Genomic DNA, 18,948 nt, shown 5'->3' on the forward strand with positions numbered 1-18,948 from the left:
AACTTCAATATCATAACCGAATGTTCGCACCTTACGCACAGATTACTCATAAGGTTGTGTACAAATCTGGCTGCAGTTTCTTCTGTACGGAAACCCACTTTTTCTTTATGTCTATCTCAGATTTGACATCCTTGGGATGCTTCCTGATTCATAATAGCCCAGTATTATTGCCTTAGTTCCAGTGCGTTGAGAGCTTCCTGTCTTTGGGTACGAAAGTAACCTCGTTGGCTTCATACCACCCAACGGGACTTCGTACCACTCCGGGAAATCCTTTGAATAGTGGCACGAAACTAGATCCGGCCAGAAGATCGTAAGGCCCTCGTGTTACTTCAACAGAGAAAGCAGATACTTCTGTAAACACTCCTTGAGGTAGATCTGCCCGTTTACAGTCCCGCTAATCACGAACGACACACTCCGTTTGCCACACGAGCAAGCGATCTTACCAAATCATGTATTTCTTGGCAAACTTTGAAACTTTCTGCTCCCTTTCTTCCTCCGGAACATCAAATTTGCACTAGTCGGTACAGAACCCAAGGAGCACACTTTTGTCGTTTCTGGTTGCTGTAACCTATTTATGACTGAAATTAGTCATTAATCAGTTACCACAACTAGATTATAACAACTGTGCTAGTAGGGAACAGTAGCCCCGGAAGCTGCCGAAAGTCCACCTTGAGGTAATTCTCATCATCTACGATGAGACAATGAGGCTTTGAGAATTATTCCAAGAAGTACCTGCAGTACATAGTTCATACGCCTACGCCATTCTTCGCTTTGCGTTTGCGCTCCTCCCCCTCCTGTTGAAAATCTATTCGCAACAAAACACAACAATCAAAATATTTAGATAAACGTGGTGGGAAAGTGACATTAACATTATTTGATGTTAAATTATTTAGTAATTTTTCGGGAGAGATTTTTGAATCTCTTCAGAATCCGCAAGCAGCAGATTTAACTTCGGTGAAGTAGCAAGGTATGAGAATGGAATTTCTGAAGTAACAGGAAATATGAACCGAACTTTTTCGTTCTTGAAGGTTTATCATTCTAATAATGGGTTTCAAGAAACTGACAATTATTCAAAAGAAATGGCGGTTGACTGTGACCAGTATTGCGCACTTGTGTGGGCTAATTTTCTCACACACGCGTACTGGTTCTAACGAACACGCCGGCATAAGCATTCCTTTCGGACACCCGCTCTTGTTTTATTTATGCACTGCAACGACTTTTGCGAGTGTGTATTTAGCTAACAGCTACCTACGGGCGTCGCTCTCGCACGTCATTGCAGCCTAAATAATTGATACCGATCACTCGCGAGGACTCGCACTCCCAACCGCGTGTAGAATCGAGGGCGTAAGATGAAGAAGAAAACAAAAAGTAATGCAAAATCTGTACCTCAGTGTGCCGCTAGCCCCGTTGCCTCGTGAGTGGTTATGCAGAAAGACGCTATGAGTCTGTGCGTTTGCGAGTGTGTAGGTAGTAAAATGTCTGCACATAGCAACCCCGGCTGTTTTTCATTTGTTCTGGGGGCGCCATTTTAAGAATTTGTGTGGAGCGACAAACTGGCTAGTGCCGGCCCAGCTTATTTTAATAGTGATTTGACAAATTCTTCTTAAATTTTCTACATCTATCAATGCATAGGAAGATTTCTAATCGATTGATGCAATTATCTCGTATAACGTAGCCACTTTTCGTTACACGTTTATTTCTCGTACTTCTAAAATGCACATCAGTATGGAAAACAAAAAACGTAGTTCTACGCTAAAACTAACGATTTAAGCGAAATCATAGCCATTTCTCGATAAGAAGGACAAAACACCGACTTCACTAGACAGCTCGCGCTCTAACATTCTTCTCACCAGTCCCAAATTTAATCACCACCGTCCAGGAGTGGAACGCATCAGGCGCAGGCACGAAACGACGGAACTGGGTGGTGAGAAGTTATCATGCCCGAAAAAAAATCCCAGAGGAAGAAGAATGAAACGCTGCTAAACACGTAGGTAGAAGAAGTCAGATAAAGCCCGCGCACCGTTCGTCTACGATCACACTACGCGGGAGACGAAAACTGCATTCGAGCCAAGCCAAAGCACACGGCTGGCAGGCTGGCTGGCCGACCGGCCGTATACCACGCCGCCGTCGTTGTCGCGGTCGCACACATGTTTGAATTTACGTGCGCCGTCGTGCGCGAGAGTGGTCTGGTGCGGTGCGGTGAAAGAAGGTAGGAATTTGGTGAGTTTGTGCAGCGGGTGGTAAACCGAGGAACGGTCACATCGCACGACCACATCCGAAAAAAAATTTGGCGAGCCAAAAAAAACCGATACAATCTTTGATATAACCGCCTCTGCTGCTGCTGCTCGGTTGGGGATATTGCGATTTTTTTTCTTGTATTGGTCGCTTGTGCATGTTGATATGTAGTAGCAAGTGTTAGAAGGAGTAGTAGCTGGGACAGATGGGGAGGTTCATAACCCGCCGTCCAGATTATGGAAATATGAATAATTCCATCTAAAATTGATTTGTTATTTTTAAGTATGTCATTGGATTATTCATCAAACTCACACTTTGCGCTCCAATTATTCTAAAAGCCAACCTTCGACTTAGGTCATTCTCTGCTCAAACATACCCCTAACTGTTGGGTGTTTAGAATTTGGGCCGGTTCAAGGTTAAGATCAGCCGTTCACTTTGATCGCTTGGTTGGAATGTATCTGTCACCGCTGGAGCTGGAGGGGAATCACTATATCGGCATAATCGCAATCATGAGTTACAATCCACTTGAGATTCGCTGGAAAGTAGACATTTCCGAAAAGTTGACGATGCTTGCTTTTAGCTACATATAAATATACTACATGCATAACCGATTGTCCAGGATAGGGGGCAAAAGAATTGCACTCTTTGTCCCCTCCGCTGCGCTGGCTTCGATGGTCGTTTGATTAAAATGCGACTTATCGTCGGTACGGATGCACTCATTCTCAACAATAACAGAGAGCGTCGCGAGGCCACAGTTTTCAAAACGCTCCAGACGAAGAACCCCGTTCCGCTCGGCGAGAGTGAGCACCGGCAAGCGAACGTGGAACACGGACCAGTTTTTTGCTAGAGGACAACCGAGTTCAGCCTCATCCGTGAGTTCAACGTCGGCGCGTACGGGTGTGTGCACAAAAAACCCCAGTACTCTTGTGTTTATTTAACTTCTTTTTTGTAGTCGGTGACACAGTGCTGCTGGTGCAAAGCTAAATCACTTTCATACCATTTTGATAGGATGTTGAAGCTCAATTTGCATTAATCTTTGCTTGACAGTACGATCTGATTAGTTTGGTGCCGATTTCCGGAGCAGACCTAAACTCGACTCAAAAGCGTCTCTGGGCATCGAAAAAAATCAACGTCGGTCCGAGCCACCAGTCAAAAAATATGGTGTAGGAGAGCGAAAAAAAAGTGAAGGCAAAAAAAGTTATGGCGTACTGCCACTAATACCATCAGCAGTGAAAAACGAGATTCGCTAGTGTGACCCGTGAGTGACGAATCAGTGAAATAAATTATTTCTCAATCCGAGATTTCGCGAAGAAACACCATGTTATACACTCATGGGTGTCATTTCCTGAAGCTATTCGCCAATTTCGATAAGTGACGTCAAGGTGTTTCAATCGCCGTACCACCATACAGGAGTACCATGAATGAGTTTCATTAATTCGGATAATTACTGAAAATTGCCGCTTTTTCCGCTCCTCTGCGCTATTTACTTTATATCCGAACGATTGCAGGCGGGCGGTGTTCAGGAGTTTGAAAAGCGAAAGTTCGTCATTCATCGCTTCGTCTATTCGCATCGATCCCGGAGCGCTATCGTTGTGCAATTTCGATCCATTCCAAGTTATTCGCAAACCGCAACCTTCGAGCCGTATCAAATTCTGCAAAGCTGGCTCCAGTTTTCGGTCAACTGGTTATCTCGACAGCGGCCGCGGTGGCGGAAAACGGCAAAATTCCACCGTCGGCCGTCGTCCAGATGAAACGGGAGAAAAGCGAAGAAGCCGAGGATCTCGATGTTAAGGTAACTCAGCAACCCGCTTGGAACTGTGCCCCCACTGGCAAATTCAGCTTTTGTGTTGTATTCTTTTTTTTGCCTCGTCGGATTTTGTTATTTTCATTTTCTCATTTCTTTTTCGAAACATATTCTCCTTCGATAATCCCTCTCGCCCAGTTGCCGTACGTACCGATTGGTACGGCGGCCGGCGACGCAGCACAGCCATCGAAAACGGGCAAAGAAACATTGAGTCGCTCATTTTTTCATTTTGGGATGTGTTTTATAAATTTGTTTTGTTATCGCGCCAAGAACAGATGTGTTTGTGACGAGATATAATTCGCAATTGGTCTACCTTTCTGGAAAAATAATTTATTCTTAGTTCTAACAGCTACTAAGCCAAGTTGGGTAAATAGTACTGATCTAAATAGAAGTCCAAGACATTGATACCGTTTTTTACGATTGCATTCAATAAAAATCTCACCGTCTTGCTTTCGGCAAATACTGTAACTCACTCTCACTGCGAAAAAAACACGTCTAAATCGAACGCAAACACACAGATAATTCACATAAGGCCGCCGCATCATCAGCACACGGTAACACGCCCCCGCCCGGTGCGGCCTGCTGAGTTCCCAACGCTTCTGATACTGCTCGCGCGTCGCGCGCGGTCGTGAGAAACCAGAAGTTCGCGTTTGCTGCGAGACTCAGCAGTCGTCGTCGGTGAGGCAGCAAAAAAAAATGGTGTCTAGCTGTCAAGTATCCGTCGACATTGCACTGCTGCACTCGGATCCGACCAAAGATGCACCGGGCCGGGCCGGCCCGGCTCGCCGCCGTTTCGCGCTGTCCCACAAAAACCTAACCTGAGATGGGTGTCGAACCACCAGCGGAGGGTTTTTACTCGTCTATTTTTTGCTCCATCACTCCACTGTGCCGTGGAAAAAACGCGCATGCATGTTTGGGGTTGTTTTGTTTTGCTGTTATTTTTTCATCTTCTTTTTTTTTTGTTCGCTTTTGTGCTGTTTTTCCATTTTCACCCGTTTCGCGCAGACCCGGGGTAAAATTACTTTTCGATGTTTTCTCAATCTCTCGCGCGCTGCTGATGCGGCTGCTGCTGTTTCCACCGCTGCTGCTATGTTTTGCTTCGTGGTTCGAGTTTGTTGTTCCTGGTTTGTTATTGTTTTTTTCGACGCGGTAACTTTTTTTTTCTTCTGTAAAATGTATTGGTTTATCCCAAGTGGAGAGTAAACTGGCAGGGGAAATAAAAGTATTTCTGTTGACTATTGTCTGCAAAGGTTTAAATTTGTATTAGCTTCAAGGAGATTGAGGGTGTGATTCGGTAAGAGGCACGATTTTGAATAAGGGTAGTAAACTTCTAGGACTCGCAGGGGACTTCTACAAGTTATTTCTAGAAACTGGCACGGCGAAGGCAATCTACGCCCGACTAAAAGGGGGGACCGTCGGTCCATGTGTCCGAAATTGAATGCATATATGATAGTAAGGACCAAAACGAAATAATGGGGCCTCCCACGAACATTGACTATTAACGGTGGTGGTCTTGAAATGAGTTCATAAGTTCACATGTATGACAGGTATCATATTTCGGGTTTATATTTGGGGATTTGCCCTCCGCAAGACATCTACAGACTGCAGACTATGACCCTTGAAGAAAGTATCCAAGTGAAAGGGGTTGCGAACTATTTATGGCGGAATACAAACAGTAAGTGGAGGCATACGGACCACGAGCTGCATTCTCTACTTGAAGAAAACTTGGCGAAAATCGAGCTGGCCACACCGCGAGGATGCCGAACGACAGTGTGCCAAAATTTGCTCTCTTCAAAAACGCCATTGGCACGCAACGTACTAGATTGCATGACCAGATCGAAGCTGACTTGCCAGCGTCGCCGTTGGGACGCTCGAGGAATTAGCAACGACTAACCAAGGACTGATTACAATGGGGACGTGTTTTTTGATACAACACGAGTCAGCAAGTATTTCTAAAGAGGAAGAAATAAAGTATGTCACCCCCCGAAACATCCTTCTATAATTTACAAACTGGTAAAGGACGAGTTTTTAGACGTACTTCTTATGGTTTGATAAGGTGCCTTTTCAAAAAATCTTAAAATACGAGCGTCACGAAAAAATATGATTTCAAACTCTAAAAAGTCTCAATTCTAAACGGTTTTCAGTGGTCGATTAATTAATCGATTAATAAAATATGTAGAAATTGCATGCTAATTAGTATCAACATTGTTTTAAGATCAAATTTTTCCATTTTTAAAATGTTCGTTTTACTTCCTAGGCACAGACCACAATAAGACTCACATCTTAGTTACTAGCAAGGTTAGTCAAGAGAGGTTTTCTAATGTTCAAATTTGTTTTTCACCCCCGCTGGGTTGCCCTTAACGATCGCCGAAATTTTCAAAGCGGAAACTGTCGAATGTATGAACAACGTCGATGGTTGCTAACCAATCGTTCCGCGCACTCCTGTTCTACAAACTGTGAAAACTAGATCACCTATTTTAACTCACCTTGGTTACTAGTATTTCGGTTATTTCCATTTACGCAAAAAAGTAGCAGAGATTTCCCGTTCCTACAGGATTGATATTGTTTTTATTTGTTAAAGCTAGACTAATTTGATGTCCTGAAAGTAAACCGGTTTACGAAAGAACGTTACGATACTCGGTAATCACGTTGACGAGGAAAAAGAACCCAATTCTATGTAGTTATAGAATAGGAAACGAAGAAATACAAAGATCAAATGTTGTACGTGACCTCGGGGTTTTGATAGACTCAGAACTAAGCTTCCGAGAGCATTATAGTCATATCGTTGGTAAATCTCGACAGAACCTCGGGTTCATCTTCCGTATCTCAGCTGAATTCCGCGACCCATACTGCCTGCGTGCCTTGTATTTCAGCTTAGTTCGATCAGTGTTGGAAACAGCAGCTATCGTTTGGAGTCCATTCCGTCGCATTTGGATCCACAGAATTGAAAAAGTTCAAGCGAGATTCATCAGATACGCTTTAAGACTTCTTCCTTGGCGAAATCCAAATGAGCTACCACCGTACGAAGCAAGATGTAGACTTCTGAGAATGGATACCCTCCAAAAGCGTAGAAACGCTCAGAGGACGGTCTTTGTCGGCAAACTGTTGTTGGGGGATATCGACGCGCCTTGGATTCTCTCCAGAATAAACATAAATGTAGTACCACGACCCCTTCGACGCTGGGATTTCGCGAGACTTCAGCAGTACAGAACGAATTATGCACAAAATGAGCCCATACGATCGATGTGTTTTTTATTTAACCAGTGTTACCATTTGTTTGACTTCAATGTTAGTGCTAGCGTTTTTCGTGACCGTGTAACAAACTATTATGTTATATCCTAGTTTACAAGTGTTCATGTGGACTGTTTGTCCGATGAATGTATACAAAATAAATAACAAATAACAAGACAGTGCCACATGCCAAACCGCCTAAAGAAACGAAACGTTGAGCAGACGAATAATTTCGCTGAATAATCCTCCAAAATCACGCGATTTAACATTGTTGGAGTATTTTTTGATCCGCAGACGATTAACGCTTCGGAAGACAATATTCGCCTGCATTACTGTGCAAAAAGTGATCGGCAATTGGACTTCCTCCAAGCCATCTGAGGTAGCCATATGCTGGAAATCATATTCAATCGAAAATGTCAAATAATTAAGCCCATTGCGAATTATTTTTGAAGTTTTCGTCATTCCCCCGTCGAAATTAGCTTGAAAAATCGGGGGTAAAAGAATAATTGTATGATTTACGTCAAATTTTTTTTATAAAATCAATTGCCCGTGGGCTATACAGCCTGAAAAACTCGAAAAATGAGTGTACGAGTGAAGTTAACGCTTCTAACACGAAACAGAAATGGAAATTCGAACAACGGAATTTCCGAAAATCGGCAAAAAAATTCTCTCATTTTTGTTTTTTCATTTGTGGGTTTTTGCACTAAAAATAATAACGTGTATATGAAAAGAAAAAATTGATATGGTTTATATAAAAAAAAATAATTTTTTTTTGCTCGATTACAAAAATCGGTTTTTTGGCCCCTTTTAATGGCCCAACACCGGAAGGACAAAAACTTTATATAATATTAGTATTGGCCTAACTGCTGAATGAGGTCGAATTCATCATTCATGGCAATTAATATCATTTATTTATAATTTATTTCAATTTAGAATTATGTTCCTTTAAAAACATGTTTTACATGTACAGTTTCGTCGTTCCGTAAGTAAAAACCAGTTAAAACTTCTCAATTCGGTGGCTCGATTACATTTGATCGAGGAAGAGGCAAAATTTGTGTCTATAAATAACGCAACCCACCAGATGGTGGAGCTTGAAGATACGTCGCGCGTTTAATAAGAGGGTTGTGCAGTGTCCTTTTGTTCAGCGCATCTATGGTTCAAAGGTACATTAGTACCAGCGAGCCACATGCCCTGGCGGGAGTTGTGGGGGTTAAAACTCTGCGTTCGCTCAAACTGTGTATTCCTACTGATAAGCATAAAGATCGGCAGTCAGGCATTTCGTCCCTGCAACGAAGATTACATTTTTCTGTACCCGCTAAATTCGATTTATGAAGGCGGTATAATTTGGTCGTCACACCACGCTTCCATACTCAATGGTCGTACGAAGCAAACCGTTATATATGCATTGCAATTATCGTATACGGATCATCTAGTTAGCGGCTGAATCGCTTCCCCGTGCTAAATAGAGTTCGCTTTCGTTACAAATTTCTCGATATGTTTACCGAAGGCCAAGGTCAAGGTGAAGGTCCATTTCCACATCTAAAATACATTGGCAGGTCTTCCTTGAAACTACGTCTATACCGAGACTTCATACTAAATTTTACTGGATCTGCGATCGAATTGTAGACAAATATTAAAAACAATGTTTATTCGTTCGCTTCTCAAATGCTAATGATATATTTTGCACTGAATGTCACTCTTATATCAACTTCTACTACATGCTATGCCTACTATATCTGCTACAGTTCGGCCATCCTGACAAATTACATCGTCCTCGATGTACATTACATATCATTATTCAGCAATTCGTCCAGGAACCTGCAGAATTCGCAATCACATTCAACTGCTCCAACAGTTGTGTTGAATCCTCCAGGCGCTGCTCCAACAGCGTTTCTGACTGCTCCAACAGTCATACCAGTAGTCGCACCAACGGCTCTGGTTTTATTACAAAAATAGTCTCCGTAGTTTTAATTGCTACAACGACGGATTGAACTGCTCCAACAGTTACGGTGATTTCACTAGTTGCTGCTCCAACAGCACGTCTCGCTTTTGATAGTTCCAAGAGTCGCACCAACGGCTCTGATTTTTTTTATAAAAACTTTTGTTTGTATGTTTAAACTTGTAATTTTGCTCCGAAGTCCCCTCAAATCCACTAGTCTTGCTTTTACGATGACGTCGCAGGCAAAATTTTCGTAGAATTCGCTAAAAAACTTACATTATTTTGAGTTTGAAGTCTGTCCAATCATTAACCGCTTTTTCTGCTTCTTTGAGCCTCAATTTTGAAGAACTTCTCTGTTTTCCCTATTATAAATTGCTTGCATTCGTTCGATTTTCATAAATTTGTCCTGATCAACTTCGCAATTTCGTCATTCCATTGTAACTAACAGCGCCAGTTTCGCTTCTGACTGCTCCAACAGTCCTACCAGCAGTCGCACAAACGGTCCTAGTTTCGTTACAAAAACGAGTTCCATACTGACGGCCTAGCTTCGAATCCAAAATTTCCTCCATGTTGAAAAATTCGATGAATTTCTTTCCAGCAATCCTTCGGTTCTAGAAATTTTTTCGATCGTTCGGGGCGTTCACAAGGTATCATCCCACTTCTGATAATTGTAGACAAATATTAAAAACAATGTTTATTCGTTCGCTTCTCAAATGCTAATGATATATTTTGCACTGAATGTCACTCTTATATCAACTTCTACTACATGCTATGCCTACTATATCTGCTACAGAATGAAATCACATTACGCTTGAAAACATTTACTTTTAGCCCAAACGATTCACAAAAGTGGAAAAGCCAATTTAAGTTCTCTTGGAGAATCGTATCCTTCTCCTATCCTCGTATATCACGGACGGGTATGATCTCACGGACGGCTAGTCAAGCAGTTCATTCATGGCAACAACAAACAATAGAGGTCCCAAATGACTCCCTTGAGGTACTACTCCTGAGCTCGCTGCAAATACTTAAGAATTAGTATTGTGTAGTCTTACATACTGTAAACGATTAGTTAAGTTACGGATAGAAATTTATTCTCCAAAACGTGCAAAATGACTCATGATTTCAGGTCTCTAGCTTATGTTTTACTAAAATACACCATGAATAATAATCATGATATCACGAACTTTTTACAGTACAACACAACGCAAAATCATGAACTATTGTTCATGATTTTGCGCTGCCTGATATGGCAGTTCATTCATGATTTGACAGCAAATCAAGTTTCATGATTTCATGACTTTATTCGTGGTATCGGAATCAGATTTCTTTCCGTGTATGAACACATCCATTCTAAACAGACGCCATCAATTCCATTCCGTTCCATTTCGCAGAGCACCAGTCATTCCATCTATGCTGACCAGATCAAACGCCTTGGACATATCTGTATAAATAGTGTCAACTTGGTAATCATCCGACATCCATTGCATCGTTCTGGGAACCAATTCTAGTTTATTTGTTATTGTAGAGCAGGGAAGGCCAAACTGCGGCCCTTCCACATAATTCGTGCGGCCCGCGGACTGATTTGAGGGACGGTGGACTTATGAGTAAGTGAAACAGGGGTCACTCAGTTTAGTCCTAATGACTCGTGCATGTTGTGGATGCTTTCCGGCTCAAACCTTTCCTAAATTCCTTTCCGATGGTGATTCCTAAATGGTTTTCGCTGCCGCATATTTTATATTTGTTATGCGCAGGAATAGTCAGAGGTCATTGCGGCCCGCGGCACTCATGGGACGATCAGATTTGGCCCGCACCTTGCCTATGCCTGGGCACAACTGCTGTAGAGCGTTTTTTTTAACAAATCCGTGTTACAAAGCGATATTTGTAATCTGTTCGCCAATCATTTCTCTGGCGTATTTAGTGCTACTTCCGCTAACTCATTAGAATTCGAAAGTGCTCTCCGTCATGTTTCAAGCAACGTTCTAAACATTGGTAACATAAATTTCCCCGATGAAGATGTTATTGCTGTGATTGGAAAGCTGAACTCCTCTATCTCTTATGGTCCTGAAGGAATTCCTGCAAATGTAATTGAAAAATGTGCAACTGCCCTCTGTGGCGCGTTAAAAATAATTTTCAACAAATCATCGCAAGCTCTATTTCCAACTTGTTGGAAAAAGTCTATTATGTTTCTGGTCTTCAAAAAGGCCGACTAGTCCTATATCTCTGACCGACCAACATGACTACTTTCCAGGCAGATCGAAAACCACTAATTTGCCTCAGTTCACATCACACTGCATATAGAAGATGGCGCTAGTTGATACCATTTACACAGATAATAAAACCGCATTTAACCGAGTCGATAACTCTATTCTGGGGAAAAAATTGCTCGATTGGGAGCTTCTTATAGCTTCGTCAAATATCTGTTTCTTACTATGCAGATTAGAAACTTCGCTTCGCGTCAACTCATGTACCACAAGGAAGCAATCTCGGGCCTTTGCAATTTCCTCTGTTTTTCAATGACGTATGTTCTATAATACCACCAGGATGCAAACTACTTTATGCGGACGATTTAAAACTGTTTCCTGTGATACGATCCATAGAAGACTGAACCGAACTGCACAATGATATCTGGATGATCTGCTTGAATGGTGCTCCAATAATCAGCTGATCAGCAATATGAGTCTACACAGTCTACAGTCTTTTAAGGAACTTGGGATGCTGCTGGATTCTCGCATATCCTTTAGAGATAATTAGCTAAGCAACAATGTGAGTTTTATTGTACTCTTATGGTGGTCTTCAAGACTAATTTTGGTCTTAAATGCCATCATAAGAGTGTAATAAAACCCAAATTGTTACTTGGGTACTCACTAATTATTGCACAAGCGAATAGAAATCTTGGCTTTATTACATGAATTGGAAAGGAGTTCACTGATCCGTATTATTGTCTGAGAGCACTGTATTACTGACTTGTGCAATCGTTTTTATAAATCTCAGCGATAATTTGGAGCTCCTGTGCAAATATTTGAGTGGGTAGGATTGAAGCGGTTCAGTCTAGATTTCTACGATATGCTCTTAGATCTCTGCCTCGTTACATGAAGCGCCGTCGTCTGCTTAACATGGAAACGCTTACCCAAAGAGTAGACTTGGTCAGAAACATTTTCATAGCAAAGCTTTTAAACGACAAACTTCATTCCCCCAAAAATGCAGCTTACAATCGTGGCGTTGGACTTTATGAGGATTTTCTTCCAGCGCACCAACTGCGGCCAGAACGAATCCATCCGGGCAGTGTGTCATGTTTTTAATAAATTTAAATGCTCAGTTGCAAGGAGTAGATTATAAGCTTGACCATTTGCTATCTGTACAAGTATTTTAAGCGAGAAATGTGTCTGTAAATAATGTTTTGTATTCTACATCAAAAGGATGGGATTTTTGCGCCCAATTGAGAGAAGCGTCACCTTAACTGGGGTTTTCCCCATCCTATCACAAATTCATGTGCACGGCGGTCAGATGGACTAAATGAATAAATAATAATAAAAAAAAATCTGTGAGATTAACCAGGCTAGCTCAGCAATTGCATGAAACTGAATGCAAAACACTAAGAAAAATACAGTTTTCTATATTCAAGCACCCTTATTCCGTGCTTAGAACAAGATCTAGATATTTAATGTTGAATTATTAATAAATATATGAATTAGCTTTCTATCAACACGCTTTATACTTCATATTAGCACCATACCTACTCAAATAATGTGAAACTTAAAGTCCACCAAATGTGTTTGTTTTTATTTCTAATTGAATTTATTGTTTAAAAAAACGGCAATTTGTCGAATTGACCTTTGCATATTTCTCTCCTCTCGGTGGTGAAAAGCAGCCCTCACTGCACTGTTGGTTTCCTGAATGAACCCCGCCGAAAAGGTGAAGAAGATTCTTCTTGACAAACCAGTTTCGGTAAATAACTTGACGTGCAATTCTTTCCGAAAATAGAATAGCAGACACTGCACAAGGGTCGAGCGGTGTTACATCATATTCGATCGCCCAGACGCACGGTCGAACAAGTTTGAGTTCTCGTAACGCTATTAATCTACATGACTTTTTACTCAACACCTAGACCTAAACCGACCGACACAACTGAAACATCGCGCGCCTCGTCATCTGTCGTCCCATCCATCGATCTGTGGTGGCACTCACACGGAAAAACTGCAAATTTCGAGCTACCATATTGGGGACTAAAAAATATTATTCGGATGAAGGAAGCAGCCGTAAACAAGTGCCAAAACAACACACAAAGCATCGCATCACGCAGTCGACTACGTCTTCTTCGGGTACGGTTGTTTATTTTTCAATAAATTTCTTCAACTTTGTTTACATTCGGTTTCGTGTTCCTCTCGGTTGCTCTTGTTCAAACAGAAGGCAATCGAAGAAGGCTTAACTCTAGCTGATGCGGCAGGCATCTGCTGCTGCCGTCCGTCGTCGTCGTCGTCGCCGACGGGATGACGAGGCTAGAGCCAACTTTGCTACTAATTACTGACGGGTTTACGTCATCTACGGGCAGCAGAACAATTCGAACTTGTTTGCGAGCCATCCCAGTGACCGCCTTAGCTCGAAACTGGAGCTAGGAGCGCATAATTTTTCGATAACAGGTAGCTTACTTTCAAAAACCCCCAGAAGGTCAGTCTTCCGAAGTTGTAACTAGCATGTAGAAAAAAAATCCACCAAATTATTCAGACAGTGGGGCGGAAATGGCGTGAAATTGTTAAATATGTTGCGCACGGTGAGTTGCAACGCTTTTTTTTGGGTCGATCTCAGCAGCGTGCGATGAGCGTTACGGGGCATTTGGGGTTACGTATTAGTTTTGGTAGGTTCCAACCGGCAGCAGCCGCCGCTACCAACTATGGCCGTTAATTTGAATAGCCACACTTGGAGGCACATACAGCTGTACAATAACAACAACATCAACAAAAGCAACAATAGACTGATTGACGTGATTTCTTCGACTGTCCGTACTGAACCGTTTTACCGCGCAAAGCGTAACCATCCGAGTTTTAGGGTACTTGCGTAAATACACCAATTAAATTGTCAATAATTTTCGATCGAACAATTATCGCCTATGGTGATTTGTACCATTCCACTTGATTTTCATTTGGCAGCATCGTCGTCTTTTTCACGTGTGCTGCTGCAGCACCGCACTGGCCAGACGATATTCGTCGGCCAGTTATTGCACACTGTTTTGTTCAATTAGTGACGGCGCAACGACGGTAGCTGTGTAGGAAAAGGGCATCTGTTAGATGGGGTCAGTCGGCTTTTTACAATGAAGGCCGTTGTTGAGACTACGCGGAACACGAGCACAGTGACCGTGATTGCCACTGCAAAGCAGCGTGAAGAATTCGATGATCTTGTGCATCTCAAAGCAGATGCATGTAGACGGAAGATCACCTGTTGAGCGTCAAAAAAGCAAACGAATCGTTCGCAAATTTTCTAGTAACTTACTCGAAAACTATACTACGATACTGTCCCGCGCAGTATATGCCCGCGGCAGTAATTACGTTCTCATTTTTCACGACGAGCAGCGAGTGTGTTGTCCCTGCAACAACTGCCAATTCTTTGCCTCGTTTGAAGTGAAATAATATACCGACTAACAACTTTAGCCAGCCAGCTGTAAACTCCACAACTCGCCGAGCGTTAATTCACGGCCACTTGAGTATTGTTTGGAGAGTTCCCTCAGCCGGCACCACTGTCACTATGTGCAACATAGATGACGCTGTGTTTCATAGAAAAACCTCTATGAACCGAGAATTTGTGCAAAATTTGACAAAATTGGAATCATCAATTGCTTGGTGAGAACAGTCCTGGGTAACCGTCGCATGACCAACAGTTTCTCCCAGCATAACTTTAATATGTTCAGAACCGTACATATGTCATCCCGAACGGCATGCACTGGCTACCATTTCACCCATCTTTATTTTTTATGCAAATGACTGATGATGAAGGCGTAGACTGATATTATTATTTGAATACAATATTACTCTCTCACATGTGTTCGTCGCCTCGCAGTCGTCTCTTGAACTTCAACCGCACTCAGTACTATAGTGTCTGCTTATTGTGCACATGTGGCCATGTTAGCAGTTTACTACGCTGCCGCCGCTGACTGCTACCTTCGAGGGGGTCCGCCAGTGTCAGTGTCGCGATTGCGTGTGTTATTTCGATGTAAGTTTCGTCCCAGTCATCATCGTGGTGCAGTAGTCTTGTTGTCTTGTCGATGACGGCACGACGGCCGGGCGGGTTGCTGCGGGTTCATTCATCACCGACCGACCGACGAATCAACCAACAGGAGGAGGACAGCAGTGCTTTGATTCGGTTGCAAATCATGTAGTTTTCATAGGCGATAATCTAATTTGTTTAAATGCCCTTTTACGCCCCGTCTTATACCTGTTATTGTGGTGTCCGAAATAGTGTTATTGGGCTCTTAACAGGACCCATTGAACAGGTTTTGAGCGTAACTTGATATCAAGAATGATTTCGTAAGAAATTTGTACGTAAATTTAAAACCGAATCCGAGAGCTAAATGAAAGTTTTGATGATCAGTCTTTGAAGATCTACCTAGGAAACACGACGTTATTCAATGAATAACATTGAAGCTTTACATCGCTATCAAGTACGATAATAGGTCACTGCAGTTTCCAGAAAAAAAAACTTTTTCTATCCGGTACCTCATAAAACTACTCTCTATGCAAAACGTCAACCTTATCGAGCGGACTATTTAGTGGCGGCGTCGCTTCGCAATAAAAATTTTAAGCATAATGAAAATGTTAAAATCGCTTCTTTTAATTTTGAGATTGGGCAAATATAGACTCGAGTTTGGATGCAAAATGCATAAAACGTGTGGACGTGATGTCATTATACAGTTTATTTTGGTTCCAAAACGATATTTCGTGTGAAAATTTTTAATAGAACGTGTGTTAAATTTAATAGACTCGACCTTTGATTGAAAATGAACACGAAATAGTTGATTATATTATCTTTTTCATGCTATAGTAAGTCGACATAAACAGAAATCACATTGAATTCTTGAAGAGTTATAGGTGTTTCAAACGATAATAACTTTCCCGCAACTGAATTCAGCTATAACTGTGTCGTTTTTCAACCACTAGAAAGTCATGATTCATAGATTATTTGGAGTAGTAGAATTTCCCGACATACCAGAAGTGTACATTACACTTCAATGATATTATATCATTTTGAAGAGCCATCGTTACTGTTAGCTATCAGAACCATACTGTTGATATAGAACTACGCTTTTATTAACTATACTAAAGTGTTTCCTGCTCTGTGCCTGACCCGCAGCAGAACTCCAATCCGGCGTTAATTTACTACCAGAACGTACGTGGACTTCGAACCAAAATTGTCGACTTTTTAATTGCTGTAACAGAATCCAACTCCGATATAATCGTTTTAACGGAAACCTGGCTTGACGTGAGGAGTCACTCGCAATAGCTTTTCGGAAGCGCATTTTCCGTCTTTAGAAGTAATCACAACCAGCAAAAAACCACCGCAGTGTTGATGTGTCGGTCACGATTTCCAATAAGCTATCGACCCATACTCAATTTTCAAAACGCTATGAGTCAATATGCTAGTGGTCGGTCGTTCTCTGAGCGTCAGGGTAATCTATTAACCCCCAGCCGTAAGGAAGACGCCAGGAGCATCAGCGAGCATCTCGAATCAGCTGAAAGTGTGTTTTTTCAGGTAGCGTCAAATAACCTAACACTGCTGTTCGGTGATTACAACCAGTCCGCCTTAGTTTTCCTGCTTCCTTGGGACAAATTGCCTTCGCTGTTAGAAACACTCTTAACGAAGTCGTCAATCTCAACGCTTTTCGTGCAACTTTTGGCCCTCCAAGCCCGCGTGATGATAGTTTCGTACACCATTCGTTCACCTGCAATTGGGTTTATTTCCATTTTAAATTAAAAAAATGTGACAGCGTCTCCTCGTTCCAGTAGGTCGAGGATAATTTGTTTTACTTGAACCTAGACCAAAATGATGTCCTGAAAGTAAAACATCTTGTGAAAATACGTGGTTGCCCCTTCTTTTCTATCAAGTGTATCGACATGATGTTAGAATTTATATAAAACTAAAGTCTTTGTCTAAAAACTTCGTAAACTAAAGTCTATGAAAACATAGTTAACGGAATGCAATATTTCCAGCTCTCTGCCTGACCCGCAGCAGAACTCCAATCCAGCGTTGATTTACTACCAGAACGTACGCGGACTTCGAACCAAAATTGACGACTTTTTTATCGCTGTAACAGAATCCAACTCCGATATAAGGGGATAATCATCTATGGCCGGACACTAAGATTTCTCAAAAACAAAGATTGATAAAAATATTCGGAAAGCATGGAACAATAGTAAATTGCAAGATTTTATGATGTCTAATTATGATGTCTTTGTTTCAAAAGCTAAACAAATGAGAACTGTCAAACGGCTCAACCACTAAAACAAAGAGAATCGAGTAAATTTCACACAAGTGCAGTTGCAAATGTTTTTAATGAATAAAAGATGCAATACTTCTGAGCGTTGGTTTGATGAAGTTATTTGTTCGAAACTGTTTAAATTTGACCCGAAAATACAAAATTTTGAAGAAAACAATTAATTTTTTGAAACTGTGTCGTGTCCTATATGGCCGGACACCAACCTGTCCTCTATGACCGGACAGTAAGGTAATCAGCAAAATATATTTACTTCATCTAGAATTGCTATATTTTTGATTCCTATATGAAATGTAAAACTAGCAATGCTAAACGTAGAAAAAATCAGAAAAAATTGCAGTAAAATATCAACAAAATTGTCAGCCTACGGATATGCTTTGTAAATGGAGTTGCCGCGTACATTTTTGCATGCATTCCACATTACCAGCACTCTCAACGAAAAATTTATGTGAATAGAATTTTATTCAACTTTTATACAGCAAACCTGCCAGGACTAGAGTCACAAGGTCTGTGCTGGAGTTTAAAATTGTTCTAGGATCTTCTTCTTCTATTGATGCTGGTTTTTATAGATCAGTTTATCATGTCCGAGCGTAGAAGACAGCTTTCGATTTGAACTAATTTGTACTCAAAATACTATCTACTTTCAAAATCAACCTTGCAGCGCAAATTTTGTTGCTTTGTATTTTCTTGCTTATAATATTGTTTCTCTCTACATTAAAGTGTAAATAGAGGTAATAAAACCGGTATGTTTTGTGTTTTATCTTAAAAACCTTAAGTGTCCGAGCATAGACGACTTCCTCCTAATCGTTTTAACGGAAACCTGACTGGGCGTGAGGATTCACTAGCAACAGCTAGTGGGAGCGCATTTTCCGTCTTTAGAAGTGATCACAACCAGCAAAAAACCACCGACACCGCAGTGGTGACTGTCGGCTGTCGAGGGATTACATCATTGTTCTCCAGCTCTAAAGTGCTCGAAATAATCGTAAAGGACGCTTTGTTCGCTAGCTATTTTTTTCCAAAACGTTCATTCTCTACAAATATTGTCAATTTTGTCTCGTTTTGCCTTTGCAACATGAATGAACAAATGCAAATTGACGCAGTGTACATGAGCCTGAAAGCAGCGTTTGATCGCGTGAATTACGGTATATCCTCTTTGCAAGACTTGAGAAGCTGGGAGTTTCCGCACCGTTCTCCAACTGGCTACAATCGTACCTAACACACCGTAGCGAAGGCTGAATGTGAAGACCGGGTTCGAGTTTT

The 18,948-nt window shown here is 41.6% G+C and overlaps 1 protein-coding gene across 1 annotated transcript in view; it reads left to right on the forward strand.

The window, feature by feature from the left end:
- Positions 1-3,213: 3,213 nt before the first annotated feature.
- LOC128742864 (zinc finger protein rotund-like) overlaps positions 3,214-18,948 on the forward strand; it is a 40,681-nt gene continuing 24,946 nt past the window's right edge. Inside the window, exon 1 of the mRNA XM_053839347.1 lies at positions 3,214-4,027. Within this exon, the coding sequence (XP_053695322.1) occupies positions 3,983-4,027 (45 nt within the window). The 5' untranslated portion in view covers positions 3,214-3,982. The remainder of the gene's footprint in view (positions 4,028-18,948) is intronic.

The sequence above is a fragment of the Sabethes cyaneus genome, chromosome 3, assembly GCF_943734655.1.
Source record: "Sabethes cyaneus chromosome 3, idSabCyanKW18_F2, whole genome shotgun sequence".
Lineage (NCBI taxonomy): Eukaryota > Metazoa > Arthropoda > Insecta > Diptera > Culicidae > Sabethes > Sabethes cyaneus.